Source organism: Hipposideros armiger, unplaced genomic scaffold (genome assembly GCF_001890085.2).
Source record: "Hipposideros armiger isolate ML-2016 unplaced genomic scaffold, ASM189008v1 scaffold_16, whole genome shotgun sequence".
Lineage (NCBI taxonomy): Eukaryota > Metazoa > Chordata > Mammalia > Chiroptera > Hipposideridae > Hipposideros > Hipposideros armiger.
The window spans coordinates 4,035,291-4,058,712 of record NW_017731366.1 but is presented as its reverse complement, the minus strand read 5'-3'; the positions used below and the strand labels follow the sequence as shown (position 1 = coordinate 4,058,712).

The following is a 23,422-nucleotide window of genomic DNA, read 5'->3' as shown; positions in this document are numbered from 1 at the left end:
CATGCAAAAATATTACTAATTATGCAGAAATTAAGCCTGTGAAAATATTTGCAGTGTTTATAAATTGCTGTTAACAGCTAAAATGGCACCTAGTAGCGGTATATATATATGGCTAAAGAGAATAAACAGACTAAGTTTGAGATTGTATTCTTTGAGCCAGGTGTGCAATTTGGGAAGAGCGTTAGGGGCGAGTCTTGACTCATTTGTCGGGTTTATTGTTTTCAGGGAATTGATGCTGATTTCACATCAGAAAAGCATCGAGCAGCTGCAGGAAACCCTTAGACAGAAGCTGCTGGATGATGGTAACTGGAGGGAGAAGGTAATGATAATGTGGCTTTCATCAGCATGTGTCTTATTTGGTTTTTAAAAATTCTGTTCATTGGCCGGAAGACTATTTCAAGTAGATGTCTTTGCATCTATGCACATGTTTGATTCTTTCTGGAATTTCCTCGAATAAATGTGTTTATGGTGTATGTTTTTCCAAAATACTAGACAACATAATGAAAATAAAAAGGTAAGAACAGAATATTGAAATCTTGTAAGATTAAGATAGCCCTTAGTTCTCACATAAAAGCAGAATTTTTATTTTTAAATATTTACCTGTTTTTCCCCATAAAGTGACAGTCTTCATTTGACCACATCCTTAAAAGCAGGGTAATATTAATTCATTCTTACAATTTCTCTGCTTTTAAGAAGATAATTCAAGAGTATGGAGAATGACTTAAAATTATTCTGTTATGAACTTTGGTAGTGTAAAATGGGTATTTTAGCTCACTATTTACAAAGAAAATGTTTGCTCTTAGAGTATGAAAAAAATTGTATTGATTTTTTTTTTAATTGGGGAATTGGAGGAATGGGAACAGTGCTGGGGAATTGGGGGAAGGGGAACAGACAAGTTGCTGTCATTTTGTTCTTCAGTCTAGTTGTGGAGGACGTTGCTTCATTGGCCCAAGTTGGCACCATCATTGTGCTCTTCCCGGGTGAGGCAGATCAGTCGCCGGCTTCTGGACGGCCGCTCACTGCGGCTGCTGGCCGCTCACGCTGGCTGCTGGCTACACATGGTAGCCCATGGCAACCCACTGCCACAGGGGCTGCAGCCTACGCCGTCGCCGGCGACTCACGGCAGCCCAGCTCCAGGTTGAGCTGTCGTTCAGCATCTTAGCTGTGGAGGGCAGTGTCACTGGCCCTCATATGTGGGATCCGAACCGGGGCCCTCTGGCGTCCCAAGCCAGTTCCTAACCATCGCGCCACTCGGCCGGCCCTGTATTGATTTTTGAATTTGGACTTTTCTATATTTTTCAAAGTTTCAACAGTGATTATGTATAGCCTTTAAAGAATACAAGTAGGTAATATTTAAGAATTGTTAGTCCCTGCCATCTCAGGCTATGCAGCTCCGGTCATTGAGGTTACAGCCATCATCTCCCTCTCATAAACTTCTCATACTCCTGGATTGATCCCTGGGCCCTATCCTGCACAATGCACAAAGCCCTCCCAGCTCTTTCTCTTCCCCAACTGGTACCTATCCTTAGCACTAACCTTCTGCCTTGGTTTTCTGACTATGACATCAATTTCCATCTAGAACTAGAGCTGGCTACGAAAATTCAGATTGCTTGGTTATCATCAGATTATTTTCCTTGGTAACTAGACCCTATAACTTTTAACCTCAAGCAACAAAAAGTGGCCACTTTCAAAGCAACATCTTCACTTGGAATCCCCCACTGTACCACCCACCAGATTGAAACCCTTTAGGTATTATTGCTGGCCCCGGTCAATTCTAAATTTGTCACTTTCATTTCCAGTCTTCACACAGTTGGCTATACTCAGCCAGTATTGGCCCTCCATAAATCAGTCCCCCTTCCTTTGTCCTGCAGGGACAGCACATTCAGGCTGTAACAAAAATGATCGTTATAACAACAGTTTCACATGGGCAGCAATTAAAATTTGAGAATATGGACTAAAGTTGCTAAAGTGCCTCATTCTTACTTTGTTTTACTTTGTAGCATGGGCTTTTCCGTCTTCTCTACAGCCCACACTTCTTTAATTCTTGCCCAGTTTTATTAGCCTCAGCGTACTCAGTTAGCTAGTCTATTCTTATTTACTTCCCCTATCTTTACCAATCCATGTTTAAAAATACAAAAAGATGATCAACCTAATAGCAATCCAAAAAATGCAAATTAAAACAATGAGAGATTATTTTTTCACTCATCCAATGGATAGAGTGGATTTTGTACTGTGATAAAGGTCTAGTAAGATAGTCTTTCACACTTACTGTTTAAGGGACTGGAAATTACAGCAACCTTTCGGAGAGCTGTTTGGCAATATGTATAAAGAGATGTTGTAAACGTCCCATGTTTGACTCAGAAATTTCCCTGATGAAGTCAGTATGGATAGAGATTCACAGATCCTTCTCTTCCCTCAAAATCCTTGGCTCCTCATAGACTGACAGAGTGAACTTTCCTGCCTTTGCTTGTGTAGAAGTTCCTCACCATGGGGTGTGGCCACACCCCATGAAGGACTTGCAGATCTAACCTGCTGGAGAAGTCTCTGTGTTCGTGGCCCAGTCTCGAGCTGCTGCTTACTGTACCCTGTCCCGGAGGTGCTAACACAGCAAGTAGATGAAGTCAATGTTAGCATCTGACCATGTAAGAGTATTATGTTCTTGCTATATGCTAAGTTAATTTGATGTTAAAAACAAACCTATATAGGATTCTCTAAATTCCTGCTAAGACCATGGTATCTTTCTAATAAATTAATTATATCACAGATGTATTTTGGCAGGCATCATTTTCTATAATATAAACGGTCATTTCTTTTGTTGAGAGGACATGACTCCTTGTTAATAAATCTTATCATTTAGCTTAGCAGTAAGTCAAGATCCAGACCAGTAAAATCAAGGAATGATAATTATGTCTTGGCTGTGTCAGCTATTGAGACAATGAATAAAGAGTTCCCTAAAAGTCCTCTCATGAGAAAAAAGAATTACTAATATGACATTGTCATCTCTTTTTTTGGGTCACTGTGCCTTTGTGTGAGAATGAAATGTTCTCTTTACAAATATGTAATACACATATTAGAATAAACTTCATAGCTTAAATGCTTGAAACATTCAAAAAGGTCAACAGAAATTTGTGCCTATGCTTAATTATTTTAGAGTATGTAAAAAGTACATGATAAAATCTGTAGTTGCTATGCAACAAGGATGGCACACTTAAAATAACTGCATATTTACTAATTGTCATGGATTTTGTTTATTTCAAATATTGCTTTGATGTGAAGAAAGAAAATTAATATGCATACTGAACATTTAAAATTGGTTCCAAGTGCACAGTGGTGTTAAAATTTTGTAATTAAAAAATCTCCTCTCGCCAGAATGCTTGCAATAAGTGAGGGTCACTTTATTGACTATCATTTTGTAGTGTCATAAAAAAAAATCCACCCAAATAGTTTCTTAGATTATAACGAATATATCACATTTATGAATGTTTTAGAATTGCACTAGTGACCTCATTTTAAATAGTACATAGAGCTTTTAAAAAACAATAGTTAAAACAAATAAAACTGTACTTCCTGGCTGAGGAACTGGATTAACAGTGAAAACGCAGGGGGAAGAAAGTTTACTTTAAGAAATAGTCAATTTCAGTATTGAAGGGAGGCTAAGTAAATAAATAGATAAAAATAAAACCTCAAATTCTTCAAAATCGAAATGCCAAATGGCCTAATAAGTCCTAATGTGTTTTAGTGTAATAGTAATAAAATAAAAAATGATAACTTGTAAAATAATAAAATTTGACAGGGATGAAGTCATCATTTACAAAATATTTATTTTAATTTATGCATAATAAATGTATGGCTAAAAAGAATATTGAGGGCATGCTTTAATTTTTAAAATTATGTCATGTAATTTTCAAAATTAAATTAATAACATCACAAAATTTTAGATCTTGAATAGCCTGCAAAGATCATCTGATGTAAACACTTAATCTAGATAATAAAACTAGTCTCCATTATTAGAGTGTTTATTATATACCAGGCCTTGTGTTGCATGCTTTCCATAACTATACTTTTAATCACTGTAACATTATTATTCATATTTGCACATGGAAAAAAAAATAAGGCTCAGAGAAGTTAGGTAATTTGCCAAAGTTATATTGCCAGGAAGAGAGAACTGATACACACACCTGAAAGAGAGAGATTATGAGCACTAAATACAAAGCCTGAAACCTCTACATTTGACTTAGATGGAGTAACAGAAAAGATTTACCCTCCCCCTAAAACAATGAAAACACTGAATAAAAGATAGAAAACAATGGTTTCAAGACACTAGACATCAGGCAATGGAGGACAGTGATTCTTGGAGATGGGAGACAAACAAGGTGAGCCCTATGATAACTGTAACTTAGTACCTTGAAAGAAATTTAAGGCTGTGGTGTAGGCAGTGGGTGTCCAGGATTTTGGCAGATTCTCTGAGTTGAGGACACCTTGCTGAGAATCCAGGGAGATCAAGGTGGCTAGAATTTACAGGATAGCGTTCTCATAAGAGAGCTGTACAGAGAAAGAACACTGGAGTTCTACAAAGAGCCCCCAATAAACACATGTATGATCAGTGCATATATGTGGGGAAACTACCCAAAGCCAGGCAAAGACCCATTTGAAAAGATTAGAAAGAAGAGTACCAAATGCTCCACAATGCCTGTTCCCACCAGCCAGTCTGGAAAACCTGCAAATTCACAGGACACTGGGTAGAGTTCTCAGAAGGGTCTTCCATCAGCAGTAGGCCTACATTAAATGCCGAGCTGGTCCTGCCCAACAGATTTTAAAAGGAAGGCCTAAAAATGTCCTAGCCACAGCAATCAGACAAGAAAAAGAAAAGGCATCCAAGTTGGAAAGAAAGAAATAAAACTATCATTATTTGCAGATTATATACCATATATAGACAACCCCAAAGAGTCCAGTAGAACACTATTAGAACTGATAAATGAATTCAGTAAAGTAGCCCGATACAAAATTAATATTCAGAAATTGATTGCATTTTTATACACCAATAATAAACTATTGGAAGGAGAAATTAAGAAAATAATCCCATTTACAATTGCATAAAAAAGAAATACCTGGGAATAAATTTAACCAACAAAGTGGAAGACCTGTACACAGAAAATTGTAAGAGAGGAATTAAAGAAGATACAAATAAATGGAAACCATGTTCATGGATGGGAAGAATTAATACAGTTAAAATTTCCATACTAGCCAAAGCAATTTATAGATTCAATGCAATTTCTATCAAAATACCAATGGGATTTTTCACAGAACTAGAACAAATAATCCTAAAATTTATATGGAACCATAAAACACCCTGAATAGCCACGGCAATTCTGAGAAAGAAGAACAACTTGTGGTATCATGCTACCTGATATCAAATTATACTACAAGGCCATAGTAATTAAAAGAGCATGTATTGGCATAAAAACAGACACATAGGTCAGAGGAAAAAATAGAGAGCCCAGAAATAAATCCATGCCTATATGCTCATTTAACCTATGACAAAGGAAGCAAGAATATACACTGGGGTAAAGACAGTCTATTCAATAAGTGGTGCTGGAAAAACTGGACACATACATGCAAAAAAAATGAAACTGGGTCACCTTCTTACACCTTATATAAATATAAACTTAAAATGGATTAAAGACTTAAATGTAAGACCCGAAACCATAAAACTCCTAGAAGAAAGCATAAGCAGTAAACTCTCAGACATTACCCTGAGTAATACTTTTACCAATATATCTTCTTGAGCAAGGGAAACAAAAGAAAAATAAATAAATGGGTCTACACCAAACTAAAAAGTTATTTCATAGCAAAGAAACCTTCGACAAAACAAAAAGACATCCTACTGAATGGGAGAATATATTTGCCAATGATACATCTGATAAGGGGTTAACATCCAAAATTTATTAAAAAAAAACCAAACAAGCCAACACCAGAAAACACAGCATCCAATTAACAAATGGGAAGAGGACCTGAATAGACATTTCTCCAAAGAGGACATATGAAAAGATGCTCAACATCACTAATCATCAGAGAAATGCAAATAAAAACCACAATGAGATATCACCTCACACCTGTCATAATGGCCATCATCAATAAATCAACAAACAACAAGTGTTGGTGAGGATGTGGAGAAAAGGGAACCCTTTTGCACTTTTGGTAGGATTGCAAATTGGTGTAGCAATTTAAATTTAAGCTAGAATCACCTTACGGCCCAGCAGTTCCACTCCTGGGTATTTATCCAAAGAAACCCAAAACACTAATTTGAAAAGATATATGCACCCCTATGTTCACTGTAGCACGATTTACAATAGCCAAAATATGAAAACAACTGAAATGTCCATCAATAGACAATTGGATAAAGAAGTGGTACATATATACAATGGAATATTACTCTGCCATAAAAAAGAATGGAATCTTACAATTTGCGACAACATGGATGGACCTAGAGGACATAATGCTAAGTGAAACAAGTCAGACTGAGAAAGAAAAATGCCATATAATCTCACTTATATGTGGAATCTAAAGAACAAAATAAAGGAACAAACAGAATGGAGACGGACCCATGGATGTAGGGAACAGACTGATGATTGCTAGGTGGGAGAGGGGTTGGTGGGCTGGGTGAGAAAGATGAGGGGATTAAGAATTGCAAATTGGTAGTTATGAAAGAGTCACAGGGATTTAAAGTACAATATGGGGAATATAGTCAATTATATTGTAAGAACTATCTATGCTGTCAGATGGGTAGTAGACTTATTGAGGGGATAATTTAATAAAGTATAACCACTATGCTGTACCGCTGAAACTAATATAAAATAATATTGAATGTCAACTATAATTTGAAAAAATAGTCAGCAGGATATATAGTACTGCATAGGGAATATAGTCAATAATATTCTAATATGTACAGTGTCAGATGAGTAATAGACTTATTGGGGTTATTCTTTTGTGAGGTGTATAAACATCTAATCACTATGTTGTCTTGTACACCTGAAACTAATAATAATTTTTTAAATGGCGAGAGAGAGAGAGAGAGAGAGAGAGAGAGAGAGAGAGAGAGAGAGAGAATGAATACAGGCTACATAGAGGAACAAAGATAAGGATGACAGCAGATTTTCCATCAGAAACAATGTAAGCGGGAAGACAGTGAGACTGGAGGCACTGAAAGAATGTTGGAGGTGGGGCGAGCTGCCTGTTTAAAATTCTATACAAAGTGAAAATATCTTTTGAATATGAGGAAGAAATAAAGACTTTCTCAGAAATAAAAAAAGCTGGAAAATATATCACCAGCATATATAAGAAATGTTAAAAGAAGTTCTTTAATCAAAAGGAAAATTATACCAGATGGAAATATGACTCTGCACCAGAAATGCTATCAATGTGGATAAATATGTTTTATTATCATTTAAATATATTAAAATATAATTGACTATTTAAACAAAAAATATTAACAATCTAAGATTAGATTGTTAATAACATGTAGAAGCAAAATATATAACAATAGCACAATGGCTGGGAAGGGAGAAATGAAAATATACTATTGTGAGACTCTTATACAATACATGAAGTAATACATTACTAGAAGATAGACTGTATCAAGTTAAAGATGTATTCTATAAACCTTAAAGCAAACACAAAAATAGAAAAGCAAAGAGTTACAGCTCATAAACCAGCAAAGGATATAAAATTAAATTAAAAAGACTCAATCCAAAAGAAGATAGAAAGAGAAAAAAAAATATGAGATGGGCCAAATAGAAAAACATAGCAAGATAGATTTAAAGCTAATCATATCAACAATCAAATTAAATGGTAATGGTCTAAACCAGGGGTAAAAAACTTTTTTTATGAAGGACTAGTTAGTAAATATTTTTTCCATTTGTGGGACATATAGTCTCTGTTGCAACCACTCAACTCTGCTATTGTAATTTAAAAGCAGCCATAGACAATAGGAGAGGGTATGACTGAATTTAGCCTGCGGTCAGTAGTTTGCCAAAGCCCTAGTCTAAGTATTCCCATTAAAAGACAAAGATTGTCATGTTGGATAAAAATGCAAGACTTTACTATATATATGGCCTACAAGAAATGCACTTTCATATAAAGAAATATTTTAACAAGTAAGTTAAAAGTAAAGCATGGAAGAAGATATACTAACACAAATCAAAGGAAAGCCAGAGTAACTGGAGTAAGCCAGATCTATCAGACCTAAAGTAGACTTCAGAGCAAAGAAACCAGAGTACAGTTGACCTTTGAAGACACAGATTTGAACTGCACGGAACCACTTATACACAGATTGTTTTTGATAAATACTGTAAATATATTTTCCTTCTGATTTTCTTAATATTTTCTTTTCTCTAGCTTTATTGCTAAGAATACAGTATATGATACAACATACAAAATGTGTGTTAATCAACTGTTTATGTTATTGGTAAGGCTTCTTCTAGTCAACAGTAGACTGTTAATAGTTGAGTTTTGGGAGAGGCAAAAATTATACACAGATTTTTTTTTATCGGGAGGGGGAGGTCAGTGCCCCTAACTCCTACATTGTTTAAGGGTCAACTGTATTTAGAATATTTCCAGGGATAAAGAAGGTAATTTCATAATGATAAAGGGATCAATTTACCAAGAGGACCTAACAACAGAAATTAAAAATTAAGCAGAAACTGATAGAACTACAAGGAGAAATAAACAAATCCATAATTAGAGTCAGAGATGTCAATAGCCTTCCCTCAATAATTGATAGAAAAGGATCTAGAAAATCACTAAGACTATATACTATGAAAAATAGTATAATAACTTAAGATATATTGAAAAACACTAAAGTAGTTCCCCCTTATTTGTGGTTTTGCTTTCTGTGGTTTTAGTTACCCGTGGTCAACCTCATTCTGAAAATATTAAGTGGAAAATTCCAGAAATAAAAATTCATAAGTTTTAAATTGCACGTCATTCTTTGTATTGTGATGAAACCTCTCACCATCCCACTTCATCCAGCCTAGAATGTGAATAATCCCTTTGTCCAGCATATCCATGCTGTACACACTGCCCGCCCATTAGTCACTTCATAGCTGTCTCAGTTATCAGACCGACTGTCTTGGTACTCCAATGCTTATGTTCCAGTAACTCTTATTTTACTTAATAATGTTCCTCAAAGTGCAAGAGTGGCGATGCTGACAGTTCAGGTATGCCAAAGAGAAGCTATAAAATGTTTCCTTTAAGTGAAAGGTGAGTACAATTCATTGAGAAACTTGGAGAGAGACCACATTCATGTAACTTTTATTACAGTGTATTGTTATAACTTTATATTTTATTGTTATTGTTGTTAATACTGTGCCTAATTTATAAATTAAACTTTATCATTGATATGTATGCATAGGAAAAAACATAATATCTATAAGGTTCAGCACTATTCAAGTTTTCAGACATCTACTGGGGGTCTTGTAACATGGCCCCCAAGGATAAACAGGACAACTGTATTATAGAATTATCCATTTTACAGCAGAATACACATTTTTCTCAAGTGCACATGGGACATATACTAAAATAGGTCATATTCTGAGGCATAAATAAATCTCAATAAATTTAAAAGGATTCAAGTAATACAAAGTGTTTTCTCCGACCACAATGGAATGAAATTAGAATTTATTAACAGAAACTTATCTGGAAAAACCTCCAAATATTTTGCAACTAAACAAATACTTAATCCATGCTTTTAACCACTATGCTATGTACACGAGTGGGGAGGTGGGCTGCGTGATAAAACTAAACATGCTGAGCTATGGAATCCACCAGAGACATCTTAGCATGTAAGCCCTCTCCACCTCAGAGTGGCTCTACAATCTTGCTGAAGGTACTTAACCTCTCTGACACTATTTCTTAATCTAGACAGTGGGAATAATAATTATTGTATGTTCCTCCCAGGGTTGTAAGATTAAATGAGTTAATATATGAAAAGCGTTCTGCTAGTTTGAATACTCAGTGGTACACAGTGAACATTCTCTTGTTCCATCTTAAGTTTACAGACCTTTTGGCAGGACTTCAATACATATTCCTGATTCCTTAACATTGCCGTTTTCTTACTACAAAGTCTGTGTATTAGAATGATCATCTACTGTTATAACATATAAAGGTAGTTAATCCAGAAATAACCTGAAGTATTAGTTTCTTGGGTTTTGGTTTTTTTTAAGATTTTTATTGGCGAATCGGGGGAATGGGAACAGCGCTGGGGAATTGGGAGAAGGGGAACAGACAAGTTGCTGTCCTTTTGTTCTTCAGTCTAGTTGTGAAGGACGTTGCTTCACTGGCCCAAGTTGGCACCATCATTGCGCTCCTCCCGGGCGAGGCAGATCAGTCGCTGGCCTCTGGACGGCCACTCACAGCGGCTGCTGGCCGCTCACGCTGGCTGCTGGCTACACACGGTAGCCCATGGCAACCCACTGCCACAGGGGCTGCAGCCCATGCCGTCGTCGGCGACTCACAGCAGCCCAGCCCCAGGTTGAGCTGTTGTTCAGCATCTTAGCTGTGGAGGGCAGTGTCACTGGCCCTCATATGTGGGATCCAAACTGGGGCCCTCTGGCGTCCCAAGCCAGCTCTTAACCATCGCGCCACTCGGCCAGCCCTGAAATATTAGTTTTTAACCAGTATTTGTTTTTAACATAGGAAGTAGTATAATTTATTTTTAAGAGATGTATTTTCAAAAACGATACATGTACATCAAATATAAACAAATGACCTGATTTCAACTTTAGCATCTGAAATTCCTTTGGTTTTAAAGGGGTCATCACATAATAAGTGATTCTGTTATAACATGGTATTTGGCTCCATGGACAGTTAGAAAATGATATACAAATTAACAGAAAGATCTCATTTGGAAAATACTTAGTGAAAAGACAATATTTTGCATATCAGTATTAGACACATGTTATAAAATACTCATTATGCATTTCAACAACAAATACAAAAGGAATTTTTTAAAAAAACAACATACTCAGAATGCTCTGGAGGCATCAAGAGACATTCACCAAGTAGACAGAGTTTGACCTAGAAGAGATTATAGATAAATAAAAACCAAAAAGAATTAAAACCGTTAAAACCTGCAGTGTGTACACAGGTAATTTATTTTACCTTGTGTAACTCTTGAGCTTACATGTTATTTATGCTTTCTTAGAAATCAGAATTACCTCGTGATTGTTAAAATTACTCTTAGCTGTTGTAGAAAGCAGGTCGTATTTTCTGTATGCATCATCACTAAATTCATTTATTTTGCATAAACGTAAGTCCTGCCATCTAAGATGTCTTAAACAAACAACCCCTATCAACATGTAAAAAACATAAATATGACAATGTGGCATGAATTCATCTTCTCAATGACAAATAATATACTGGCTGAAGCAAATCATTGTGTTTGTGGGCTCATCATTTTGTTCTAACGATTTGGATCATGGAGGAACCAGTAGTGTCATTTCTCTGTGCTACAGTGTCAGCACACTCGGGTTGTTCGTGGCATTTCATTGCAGCTGCCTTAAATGTTTAGCCATCCCACCTGAAGCTCATCACGTTGCTTCTCTCTCTCTCAGGTTGTATGAATTAAAAATTAAATCATTAACAGTCAATCTCTCTTCCCCCTTCTATTTACAGTGCTTTTTCTTTCCTACCTTCTTTTTTATTCCTTCCCTTTTTTCTCTCTTTAACTACAATAGTTCATTTCAAGGAATAGTTCAAGGGCAGGAAGATCTCCTTGCTTCCTGACTCAGGTAGAACAGAACATTCTATTCATTCAAGCTGTTAGCCACCCCCTTTTCCTCCCTGATCCTTCCTTTGTTTCGTCTTCATAGATGGACAGGTCTACTGATTTCTTAAATGGCCTCTTGCCCCCAAATAAATTAAAAGAACTTTTTTTTTCCAATTAGAGTTGACATTCAATATTATTTTATATTAGTTTTCAGGTGTTGAGCATTGTGGTTAGACATTCATATAATTTACGAAGTGATACCCCCAATTAGTCAGTACCCATCTGGCTCCAGTTCTTGACTTGAATAACTAGATGGGTGGTGGTGCTGTGTCCTGAAATTAGGAGGGCTGGGGAAGGGATGGGGGGAGGGAGTTGTATCAAGACTTCTGGTTCAGACACTTTATTTGAGACTCCTGTAAAGTACCTAAATGGCTACCAGGAGGCAGGTGGATATAAGTACCTGGAATTCAGAACATCTGTTCTTTCTTCTGAGCACCCCTGCGGCTTTCCTTGTCTTTAGCAGTCCAAGAGCAACACATCTGAACAATTCTATCATGTTCCTAAATGATCATCACCACCATTTTCCCCAAACAATCCAGACATTTATTTTGAAAGAGCCAAAAAACTCCTTGCATTGAGTATAAATATGATTGTTTTGCTTTGGGTCAAATGCTCAGATCTATACCCAGTGCAATAAACCCAAATGACCTCACACTGGAGCTGGTCTTCTACCTGCATTTTATTTAATTAAAGAGCTTCCCAAAAACCTTCTTAGCAAACTTCTGTTTCCTGGTACCCTGGTTTCAATGTTCCTTTGAGAAATTCAGGTTGACTATTCTCCTCCTCTTATAGTAACCTGAATCATAGAGTTACAGTAAGTCAGGTTTGACAGTCTTTTTCCTAAGTTATCTGGCATTTACTCCCTCTTAGAATTTATAATCATTGCACAATATAAATCTAGAGCCAGCCTGTCACTGGGATCCCTTCTGTAATCTCACTAGATGAGCTCCCAGGCCTGAGTAACTCCAGGACTCGTAGATTTGCTGTCTCCTCTTGCTCCAGTAGGCAGAGCCAAAACCAATGGTTAAAAACCACAGGGAGAGAGGTGTTGGCTCAGCTGAAGGAAAAATTAATGCCTAGTACTGTCTGAAAATGGAAACGCCTGCTGGGAAAGGAGTGAGTTATGGTTTCTGGTGGTGTTGAGGCACAGAGCTGACAGTCGTTCGGTGCAGATTCCATGGTAGAGGCTGAAGGGCCAGAGCATGGAAGTGATCTCCACTGGCTATTGAATGCTTGCTCGTGCTAGTGCCTTACAGATGTTTTGTCCATTTAATCCTCATAACAACCCCCAAGGGAACTAGTTATAACCCCACCAGGAGAGATTACAGTCACAACTTAAGATCACACAACTAGAAAGTGACAGAGTCAGGATTTAAACTCAACTTCGTCTGGATCCAAAGTTTGTTTATTCTTTCCACAATTCATGGAAGCTTGAGAAATTGAAGTAGGGGGTTTCTAAGGTCTCTTCCTGTGCTATGATTCTATCTAAGTCAAAATATGGATTTAGGCATCCCTGGCCTATATTTTCCTTAACCTTTTGGCCTCAACCACACAGTAAAATGATCATCTGTGACTCTAAAACAGTCTATGGTCTCCATCAAGAAAGAAACATTAAAAACTCAACATTTGGAAGAGATTCAGGAGGGCAGAGTAGATGAGGCAGTGCTTGCCTTATCCTGTGAATGCATCAAAATTACAACTGAATTATAGAACTATCAACTTGGAGAGCCATCTGAAGTCTAGCAGAACAGAAGTTTTATAACTACAGATATATAGAAGAAGCCATGTCAAGACTGGTAGGAGGGGCAGAGATGCAAAATGGGCCGACCCTCACCCAGGGACCAGTGGTTAAAAATCGGGAGAGATATCTCAGCCGTAGAGGTTCCCCACAAAGGAGCAAGAGACCCCAGCCCCCCACATCAGGCTCCCCAGCCCACAGTACTGGTGTTGGGAAGAGGAGCCCCACAGCTTCTGGCTGTGAAAAACAGTGGGGATTCTGACCATCCAGGTTGCGGGAAACCCAGACACCCTCCTAAATGGCCCATGCAGACACTCACCCTGGGCTCTGGCAGAGGTATGGTGACTCTGATGATGTCGGAGGCATATGGGGAGAGACTGAGTTGTGTAACTTCGGGGCAAGAACTGGAGGGACAGTCCCCATTTTTCCTGTGTGGGACCCTCTTCCCATGTAGCCTACAGGCAGGCACCATCTTTCCTGTGTTGAGCCTGTCCCCACAGGCCAAATCTGAATCTGATTGGCCTGGTTAGCTCCACTGCTCCACCCTGCTGACTCACTGAGACCCTGCCTCACCCAACACCATACTGCAGGAGACTTTATCAATGGCTTAACCTTATGGGATACGTCAGATGGCAACAGGCCTCGGAGTGTCCTAACTTTTTGCAGAGCTACCCCAGCTCTGGTACTGCTGGAAGCTGTCCTCGGTTTGCAGTATGGCCTCTCCCATGCACCTCCAGGTATAGCACAAGCAAGAAACAACCATGGATCACTTTGTAGCTCCTATCAGGTACTCACCAGCCAGTCACAGGCAGGGGTGACCTGGAGCCCTTCTCGAGAGGCCCCAGAACTAACATACTTAGAAGTTGGCTTCAGACCACAGCAGAGCACCACCCAATGAGCTGCATAAGTGACACACCCAAAGGGTGGTCTCAATAGGCAACAGAGCCCACTGGAGTGAACCCTGCTCTGTGGGGTAAGCCCTCCGTACAGCAGCCCATAAGCTGTAGACATGGCCAAACCTCACAGCCAGTCACCCTGAGGGCCAATACCACCCACTGACATGCCAGCATCAATCAAGGCTCAACTATAAGAGGAGGGCACACACAACCCACACAAGGGACACTCCTGGAGCACCAGGTTCAGGTGACCAGGGAGACTGTGCCACTGGGCCCCATAGGGCACCTACTACATAAGGCCACCCAGAAAGACTGGAAGACGTGTGAGCCCTACCTAATACATAGAAACAAATGCAGATAGGCAGCCAAAATGAGGAAACAAATAAATATGTCCCAAATTAAAGAACAGGAGAAAACTCCAGAAAAAGAACTAAACAAAATGGAGGCAAGCAACCTACCAGAGACAGACTTCAAAACAATGATTATAAGGATGTTCAAGGAACTTAGTGAGAAGTTCAACAAAGAGCTAGCAAGCATAAAAAAGGACATAGAAACCATAAAAAAGAAGCAGTCAGAAGTGAAGATTACAATAACTGAAATGAAGAATGCACTAGAAGGAACCACCAGCAGACCAGATGGATGAAGCAGAGGATTGAACCAGCGATTTGGAAGACAAGGTAGCAGAAAACAGCCAATCAGAACCCCCTGCCCCAAATGAGGCTAGTTTAAGAGACCTCTGGGACAACATTAAGCATAACAAGTCTCATCATAGGAAGTACCAGAAGGAGAAGAGAAAAAGCAAGGGATTGAGAATCTATTTGAAGAAATGATGACTGAAAAGCTTCCTAACCTAGCAAAGAAAATAGACATAGAAGCCCAGGAAGCGCAGAGAGTCCCAAAAAAGATGAACCGAAACAGGCCCACACCAAGACACATTATACTTAAAATGGCAAAGGTTAAACACAAAAAGAGAATACTAAAAGCAGCAAGAGAATAGCAGTTAGTTACATATAAAGGGAGCTCCCATAAGACTGTCAGCTGATGTCTCAATGGAAACTTTGTAGGCCAGGAGGGATTGGTACAAAATTTTCAATGTGATGAAAAACAAGGACCTACAACAAGAGGTACTCTACCCAGCAAGGCTATCATTTAAAATCGAAGGACAGATAAAGAGCTTCCCAGACAAAAGAGCTAAAGGAGTTCATCACTACTAAACCATCATTACAAGGAATGTTAGAGGGACTTCTTTAAGATGGGCGAAAAAAATCAAAACTATAAATAACAAAATGGCAATAACTACATATCTATCAATAATTGCTTTCAATGTAAGTGGATTAAATGCTCCAATAAAAAATATAGGGTGGTCGAATGGATAAAAAAACAAAACCCTACAGGACACTCACTTCAGATTAAAAGACAGACTGGAAGTAAAGGAATGGAAAAAGGTATTTCATGCAAATAAAATCAAACAAAAAAGTTGGGGTAGCAATACTTATACCAGACAAAAGATTTTAAAACAAAAGTTATAACAAAAGACAATGAAGGATTCTGTAATCCCACTTCAGGGTATTTATCTGAAGAAAACCAAAACGCTTCTTCCAGAGGACAGGTGCATCCACATGTTCATTGCAACATTGTTTTACAATGGTCAAGAAGTGGAGGCAGCCTGGGTGTCTGTCAATAGAAGAATGGATAAAGAGGATGAAGTACATATATACAGTGGAATATTGCTTGGCCAGGGAAGGGAATGAGTTATAGCCATCTGCAGCAGCAAGAATGGACATGGAGGGAATTGTGCTGAGTGGAATGTCAGAGAAAGACAGATGCAATGTGACTTTGTTTATATGTGGAATCTAAAGAACAAAATAAACAAATGAAACAGAAACAAACTTGTAGATACAGAGAACATTTTGATGGTTGTCAGGTGGGTGGGGGGTTGAAGGGATGGATGAAAAAAGGGAAGGGATTAAGAAGTACAAATTGGTTGTTACAAAGTAGTCATGAGGATGTAGGGTATAGCATAAGGAATATAGTCAATAATATTGTAAGGGCCGGCCGAGTGGCTCAGTTGGTTAAGAGCTCGCTCAAGAGTTTGAGCTCTGAGCAACAGCGGTTCGAGTCCAGCCCGAGCTGAGCAGCCGCTGAGCTGCCAACAGGTAGCAGGATGGCTCAGCTTAAAAAAAAAATTGTAATAACTACGTATGGTGTCAGATGGGTACTAGATTATTAGGGTGATAGATGTTAAGGTGGTTGGGGGCAGGGTGAAAAAGATGACAGGATTAAGTACAAATTGGTAGTTACAAAATAGTGATTGGCATGTAAAATAAAGCATAGAGAATATAGTCAATAATATGGTAATAACTATGTATAGTGCCAGGTGGGTACTAGACTAGTCAGGGGGATCATTTCTTAAATTATACAAATGTCTAGCCATATACTGTACACCTGAAATTAATGTAAGATAATGTTGAATGTCAACTGTAACTGAAAAATTAGAGAGGGGGAAAAGGTGAAGGGCAATAAGTGGTCCAAATTTTCAGGCATAAAACAAATAAGTCATGGGGATGTAACGTAACATGGGGAATATAGTCAATAATATTGTGATAGTGAGGCACAGTGTCAGATGGCTGCTGGACTTATCATGGTGATCACTTCTTTAGGTATATAAATGTTGAATAATTATGGTATATACCTGAAACTAATATAGTATGGTATGCTAACTAGACTATAAAATATATATATATATTTTTTAAATAATAAAATTTAAAAAAAAACTCAACATTTGTACTGTGTATCTCCTCTGAGCTTTTAGCAGAACTTAGTCTGAGGGTCTCGAAGTCTTTTTTTTTTAATTGGGTTGCTGGCAAGGACTGAGTTTACACTATAAAGATCCAGGAGACAAAGCTTTTAGTATTTCTCAAAACTGTCATAATGTATTGTCCTAACATCTTTACTCATCTTACATGTTTTAGAAGACCTTGAAATATTTGATTCAAGGTCAATTTTTCTGGCCTAAGTTCTGAGTCAAATGTTTTTTTAACTATTAGAATTTTAAAAATGGATTAATTTTTTAAATTAACATTAGAATTAGAATTTTAAAGACATTAGTCTGAAAATAAGCTTAATTAACTTATTTTAAGGTAAAGTGGCTTTATATGTGTGTTAAATGTATTTTCTAGATTGAAGCTGAACTCGCCAAGGAAAGAGCCCAACATTTAGTTGAATTTGAGGAGCAAGCTCTTCTCTTTAAGGAAGAAGCTAAACTGGAACTTGATATTGAAAAGGAAAAACACCAAGAAATAATCCAAAAATATAAGAAAGAACAAGAGGAACTACAAATGAAGGTCTGTTGTTATGATTTTCAGTATTATTTAACGGGTTTAAATAGATGTTGGTGACTTCCTCCTAAGAACACTGCAGTATTTATAACTCCAGTAGCTTTCCTGTGGTCATTGTGCCTTGGTTTTAGTGACAGAGGTAGAATGGTTTGGATAGCCTCCAGAATGAATAACTGAGATAAGTTATACAAGCATATAATCCAGCTATGTATGGAATTTTTTCTATTAAAATAACCTTTTTAAAACAGCAGAAATCATATAACCAATAATTAGCATGGTTAGATATCCTGACATATCAAATATCCAACATCAAAAGATAATGAAGTGTTTTACACAATTTAAAAATTTCCAACTAAAGCCTATCTCCTTTAATTAAAAGTATTTTCAATCCTAAATCTTTTTGAATGAAGGGAAATATTTTTAAAATGTAACCATCTCCATAATTTTTGAAACAGTGTATCCTAAACATAATTTAAGGTTTTGTTAAGGTTCCCGTGTGTGTGTGTGTGTGTGTGTGTGTGTGTGTGTGTGTGTGTTAACCAAGATACAGTGGGGAAAACATATTTTGAATAAACTCATTAACAGTCTGTAAATTAAACATCAAATGAGACTTAAGGGCCTCTGTTTGTTGTACAGGGGATATGACACAGCCTTCTCAATAGTTCACTGTGAGCAATAGGCAGGGCCAGCTACACTAGTGTATGACAGATGCAGTATCACAGGGCCCCACACTAAGAGAGGCCTCATGCTTTGGGCTTAATGCTCTGCAAATGCTGTTTTGAAATTCTTAATAATGTTATCTTTCAATCTGTGTTTTGTAAGTGAAGTCCTGTTGGGACAGTGATACACATGCTGGGAACTTTGGGGCCTCGTCCCACCCAAGGCTCCACCTCCCCTAGTAAGGTTCTCTCCTATGCAGGCCTTTTGCTTCCTGGCCCTTCACCCCCCACCCTGCCCCCGGCTGTGCCTGCCTGTCCTCCCCCTCACCTCTGGGCTGCTGTTGCAGCCCTGAATGTCTCCGGGTCCCATCAGCACAGGGATGTCAAAAGGCAGGCCCCACCTTGCCATGGGTTGCAGTTTTTCAAGAAAAAGTCATCAGTCCAGATTTTGTTAAGTCAATTCTCATGATTTTTAAATGTTGATTCCCTTTTTATTTTTATTTTATTTTATTTTTTAGCTGAGCCATCCTGCCACCTGTTGGCAGCTCAGCAGCAGCTCAGCTCAGGCCGGGACTCCAACCGCTGTTGCTCAGAGCTCGCACTCTTGAGTGAGCTCTTAACCAACTGAGCCACTCGGCTGGCCCTTCGATTCCCTTTTTAAAAAATCAAAACGTATTTGTGGCTATGTGAGCCTCCCCTCCCAAGGATAACCTGCTCTGTTTCAGTGTAACCTCCCTTCAGGATGATGGAATCAACTGTCCAGACCCAGCAGTCACCCTCTTCTTTCCTGGGTGATTTGAAGATAATGGAATATTAGTTTATAAAATTACTAAGTGTGGTGAAAACATTTCTTGTAAAAGTTATTCTTAATGTAAATTTAGCATTTGGAACGAATTTTGGATACTTAATTCTTAAATAATGGTTCACAAAATCCTTGGAACTTTGGTCCCTGAATGATTTCCAGATTCTCCGTGGGCTGGTTTCTTGTTGTACTAATGTTTATTATATGACAATATCCGTAGCATAAATAGAGCTTTGCTCTTCCTGCTTTGTGTTCTGTTCTTTGTTTTTTAAGGGGAGAGAAAACAAGCAGTCTTTTCCCTTCTAAAGACTTTCGTGACAATGAGGAAAAACTTTCCCAAGTTATTCTCTCGTCTCTTTATCTAGAGGTACCACCTTGAGAAGCAGTATATTTTAAAGTATTCTGGTATCCTCTAGAACTGCACTACTATGGTAGCCACATGTGGCTACTTAAATTTCAATTAATTAAAATGAAATACAATTTAAAATTCAGCTCATCAGTCACGTTAGCCACATTTCAAATGTTCATTAGTCAGTACTGGCAATAGAGACCTATTGTACCAACTCAGGGATCAGTGATGTCACCGTGGTAGCTTGGAACTGGTCATGGTGAGAGTATTTACATCGTGGAAATTCAATACAAATATGGCTTGTATGTGTTTGTGAGTCAGTAGTTAAACATTTACTAGCACACCACTGTCAATAGCCATGTGGAGCTAGTGGCTGCCATATTGCACACCACAGAATATTTCTAATGTCACAGGAGGTTCTACTGGATAGTGTTGGTCCAGAAGATATAGCCTGGGGTACCTCCAGTTATCATATACAAGACAGAAAAACAATGTCAAAGGAAAACTTATTGGTATAGCATGGTAAGATCTAATAGCGCTGTTCCCCTGTGTGCATTCCCAAGCATCAGGAAGGTCTAGCTCCCAAAACCACCTATAGTGAGTATGGACAGGCACCTGATCAAGACTTGAGTCATTCTTGATAGTTCAATCCAGTCCCAGAGATTTATATATTTCCAAAGTGATCAATGCAGTTCCATTTAGGTGGTAAAAATAAAAGTTGTAGTCTTAACTTCTACAAAGAAAATCTTGGAGGCCTACCTATGTCATAAGATTTGTATTCCTCTGATCAGAAGAGTACACTGATTATTTAGAATAAGCCTCATAAAACCATAAGCACTCTGTAGTTGCCTAGAGATGTTGCCTAAAAACTAATACAAGCTTTATCTTACAGATTTCTGACTTAATTGCGGGCGCTACTAGAGATCTAAGGCTGGAAGTAGCCACTCTTGAAAAAAAACTCCATGAATCCCGTGTCCAATATGCTGAAGAATCTGAGTCAAAAGAGAAGGAAATTGAAAACCTCAAAAATTTGGTTGCAGAATTTGAATGTCGCCTGAAGAAGGAAATTGACAATAGTGATTCTGTTTCAGATGACTTGAAGAAGGAAATGAAACAGAAGTCAGATGAACTGGAAAGAGTAACGCTGGCACGAACACAACTGCTGCAGCAATTTAACCAGGCCCAGGAAGAGGTAGGAGGCAGATGGTGGCACCATTGCACTTTAGGGAAAGAGCACGTGTTCTTTCAAAAAATAAACAGACAAACAAAAACATGAAAGACAGCTTGGTGTCCTGCAAAGAGTCCTGGGCTGTTAGTCAGGGACCTGAGATCACATCCTGGTTTTGTCCTTGACCACACAGTCACTTAACCTTTCTGGACCTGGCTTCCTTTTCTGTGAAATGAACACATTGAACTACATAATCTCTAAGGTTTTCTCAGCACTATTCTACTTTGTTGCAAATGACCATTTAAAACCTCTGAGATTAGTAATCTTTACATATTTATGTCTTATTTGTTTTTGCATTTAAATCTTTGTCAGAATACTTTTAGAGCGCTTGCTGCTTAAGTTCAAATAATATTTGGACAATGTATCTTAAATGTAGTTTTTCTTTAGGGACTGGTCTTTCTATCAACCATACTTATACGGTAATTTACATGTGTTGGTCTTTCTTATGTATTAAACCAGAGTAGATACATTTTGATTTGGAAAGGTTTTTTCTAACAAAGTCTTATTTCTGAACTGCTAAGCAGTTTAGAAATAGTGGATGTTTTAGACTGGATGTTTGTGTACCCTAAAATTCTGTATGTTGAAACCTAATCCTCAATGCGATGATATTTGGAGGTGGGGACTTTGGGAAGGCATTTATGTCATGAAGGTAGATCCCTCCTGCATGGGATTAGTGCCCTTATAAAAGAGACTCCAGAAAGCTCCCTCATCCCGTCCGCCATGTGAGGACACAAAGAAAGGACACCTGTGATGTGAACCAAGAAGAGGGCCCTCAGCAGATACCAAATCTGCCAGCCGTGCGCCTCCAGAACTGTGAGACATAAATTTCATTTGTTGTTTGAGCCACCCAGTCTGTGGTACTTTGTTATGGCGGCCTGAACTGAAACAATGGAACAGTTAATCTGCTCTCTAATCACCAAACTTATGTCCCATTTATGACAGTACAGCAAATAAAGGCAAATGGAGGAAGATTCCGAATATTAACAAGTAATATTTTTGTTGGTTTTATGGGCATCTTAATAAAGGAATAAAAGGAAAATACTAGTAATAACATTGATTATTAACAATTAAATATACCATGTTCTTGCTATATTTAAATTACGAACAAAAAATTAAAAGTTTATGCCATCACTATAATTATGAAGTGAACTTATTGTAAAGGAGTTATAAATCTAAGTTAAAATGAGGAATAGCTAGAATACTGTATCAAGAACAATGCCAAAACAACCTTATAAAGTAGAAGTGATGTCCGTGTTATAGATGAGGAACTGACTCAAGAAGGTTGAATAACTTCCATCAGGTCACGCAGCATGGTGGAGCCAAGAATCAAATACGAATCCCTGTGATACAATGTTTCCTCTTTCAGGAAGCCTGAGTTCTAGTGATTCCACTTCAAAATTTCAAAGTGACCCTCAGTCTTAGCACTCATCTCCAGGCCTCATTTTATTTTTATTTTTTTTACTTTTAAAATAACAATAAACACACTATGTACTCTGCCAGATGGATAGGGGGTCAGATGATTGAGTGTCTCCTGTTGGAACACAACAGCACAGCTTCCCTGTCTGGGCAGAAGTGGAAAGGAAGTGCACACGTGGACTCAGCTCTGCGGGAGAAACCCTGAGAAGGAGAGAAGTGATGCTATTTGCTTCAAATGGGAGAGCAGCATTGGAGTTCTAGTGGAGGGACAGCAAGTTAAAGAGAGAAAGGTCAGGGTGACTAAACCAGCAGGTTTCTAACTCTTAAATCCCCCCAAAAACGGCAAGATGGAAGGTGAGGAGTAACAGATAAATGAAAACAAGTAGAAAAAAACAGAAGGGTCAAATCCAGTAAATATACCCTGAGCATCTATCCATGTGCCAGGCCCTGTGCTCGGCACTAGATGTGCAATTATGAACAAGTCTGACAACTGCCATCCCTGCTCTCAAAGAGGAATTTAAATAAAGTCTTATACAAGTAATTAAATTGACATCAAGAGGAGAGAATGACATAAACAGAAACTTTATTTAAAAAGCATAGACTGAAAACTAAAAAATTGGTCTTAAGGGCCTATATTAGTTTTTCATTGTTGCACAATAAATTATCCTCAACTTCAGTGGCTTCAAACAACATACATTTATGATCTCATCATTTCTGTGGGTCAGGGAACTGAACGTGGCTTAGCTGGGTACCTCTGGCTCAAAGCCTCTCATGAGGTTGCTGTCAGGTTGTCAGTGGCTGCGGACTCATCCAAAGGCTCAGCTGGGGGAGGACTGGCTTCCAGGCTCACTCTGCGGTTACTAGCAGGATTTATTTCCTCACGGGCTCTTTGGCTGAGAGCCTCACCACGCTGCTGGCTATTGGTCAGAAGCCTTCATCAGTTCCTTACAATATGGACCTCTCCATAGAACAGCTTAGCATGCGACAGCTGGCTTCCCTCAGAACAAGCATGTGAGCAAGAGCGAGAGGGCGAAAGAGTATGCCCAAGGGCTGGCCGAGTGGCGCAATGGTTAAGAACTGGCTTGGGACGCCAGAGGGCCCCGGTTCGGATCCCACATATGAGGGACAGTGACACTGCCCTCTACAGCTAAGATGCTGAACAACAGCTCAAC

At 38.4% G+C, this 23,422-nt stretch overlaps 1 protein-coding gene across 1 annotated transcript in view; it reads left to right on the top strand.

Annotated features, from left to right (window-relative positions):
* Positions 1 to 23,422, top strand: part of LEKR1 (leucine, glutamate and lysine rich 1) — a 169,233-nt gene that overhangs the window by 132,925 nt on the left and 12,886 nt on the right. Inside the window, exons 11-13 of the mRNA XM_019626541.1 lie at positions 226 to 319; positions 17,638 to 17,802; positions 20,499 to 20,798. Of these exons, the coding sequence (XP_019482086.1) occupies positions 226 to 319; positions 17,638 to 17,802; positions 20,499 to 20,798 (559 nt within the window). The remainder of the gene's footprint in view (positions 1 to 225; positions 320 to 17,637; positions 17,803 to 20,498; positions 20,799 to 23,422) is intronic.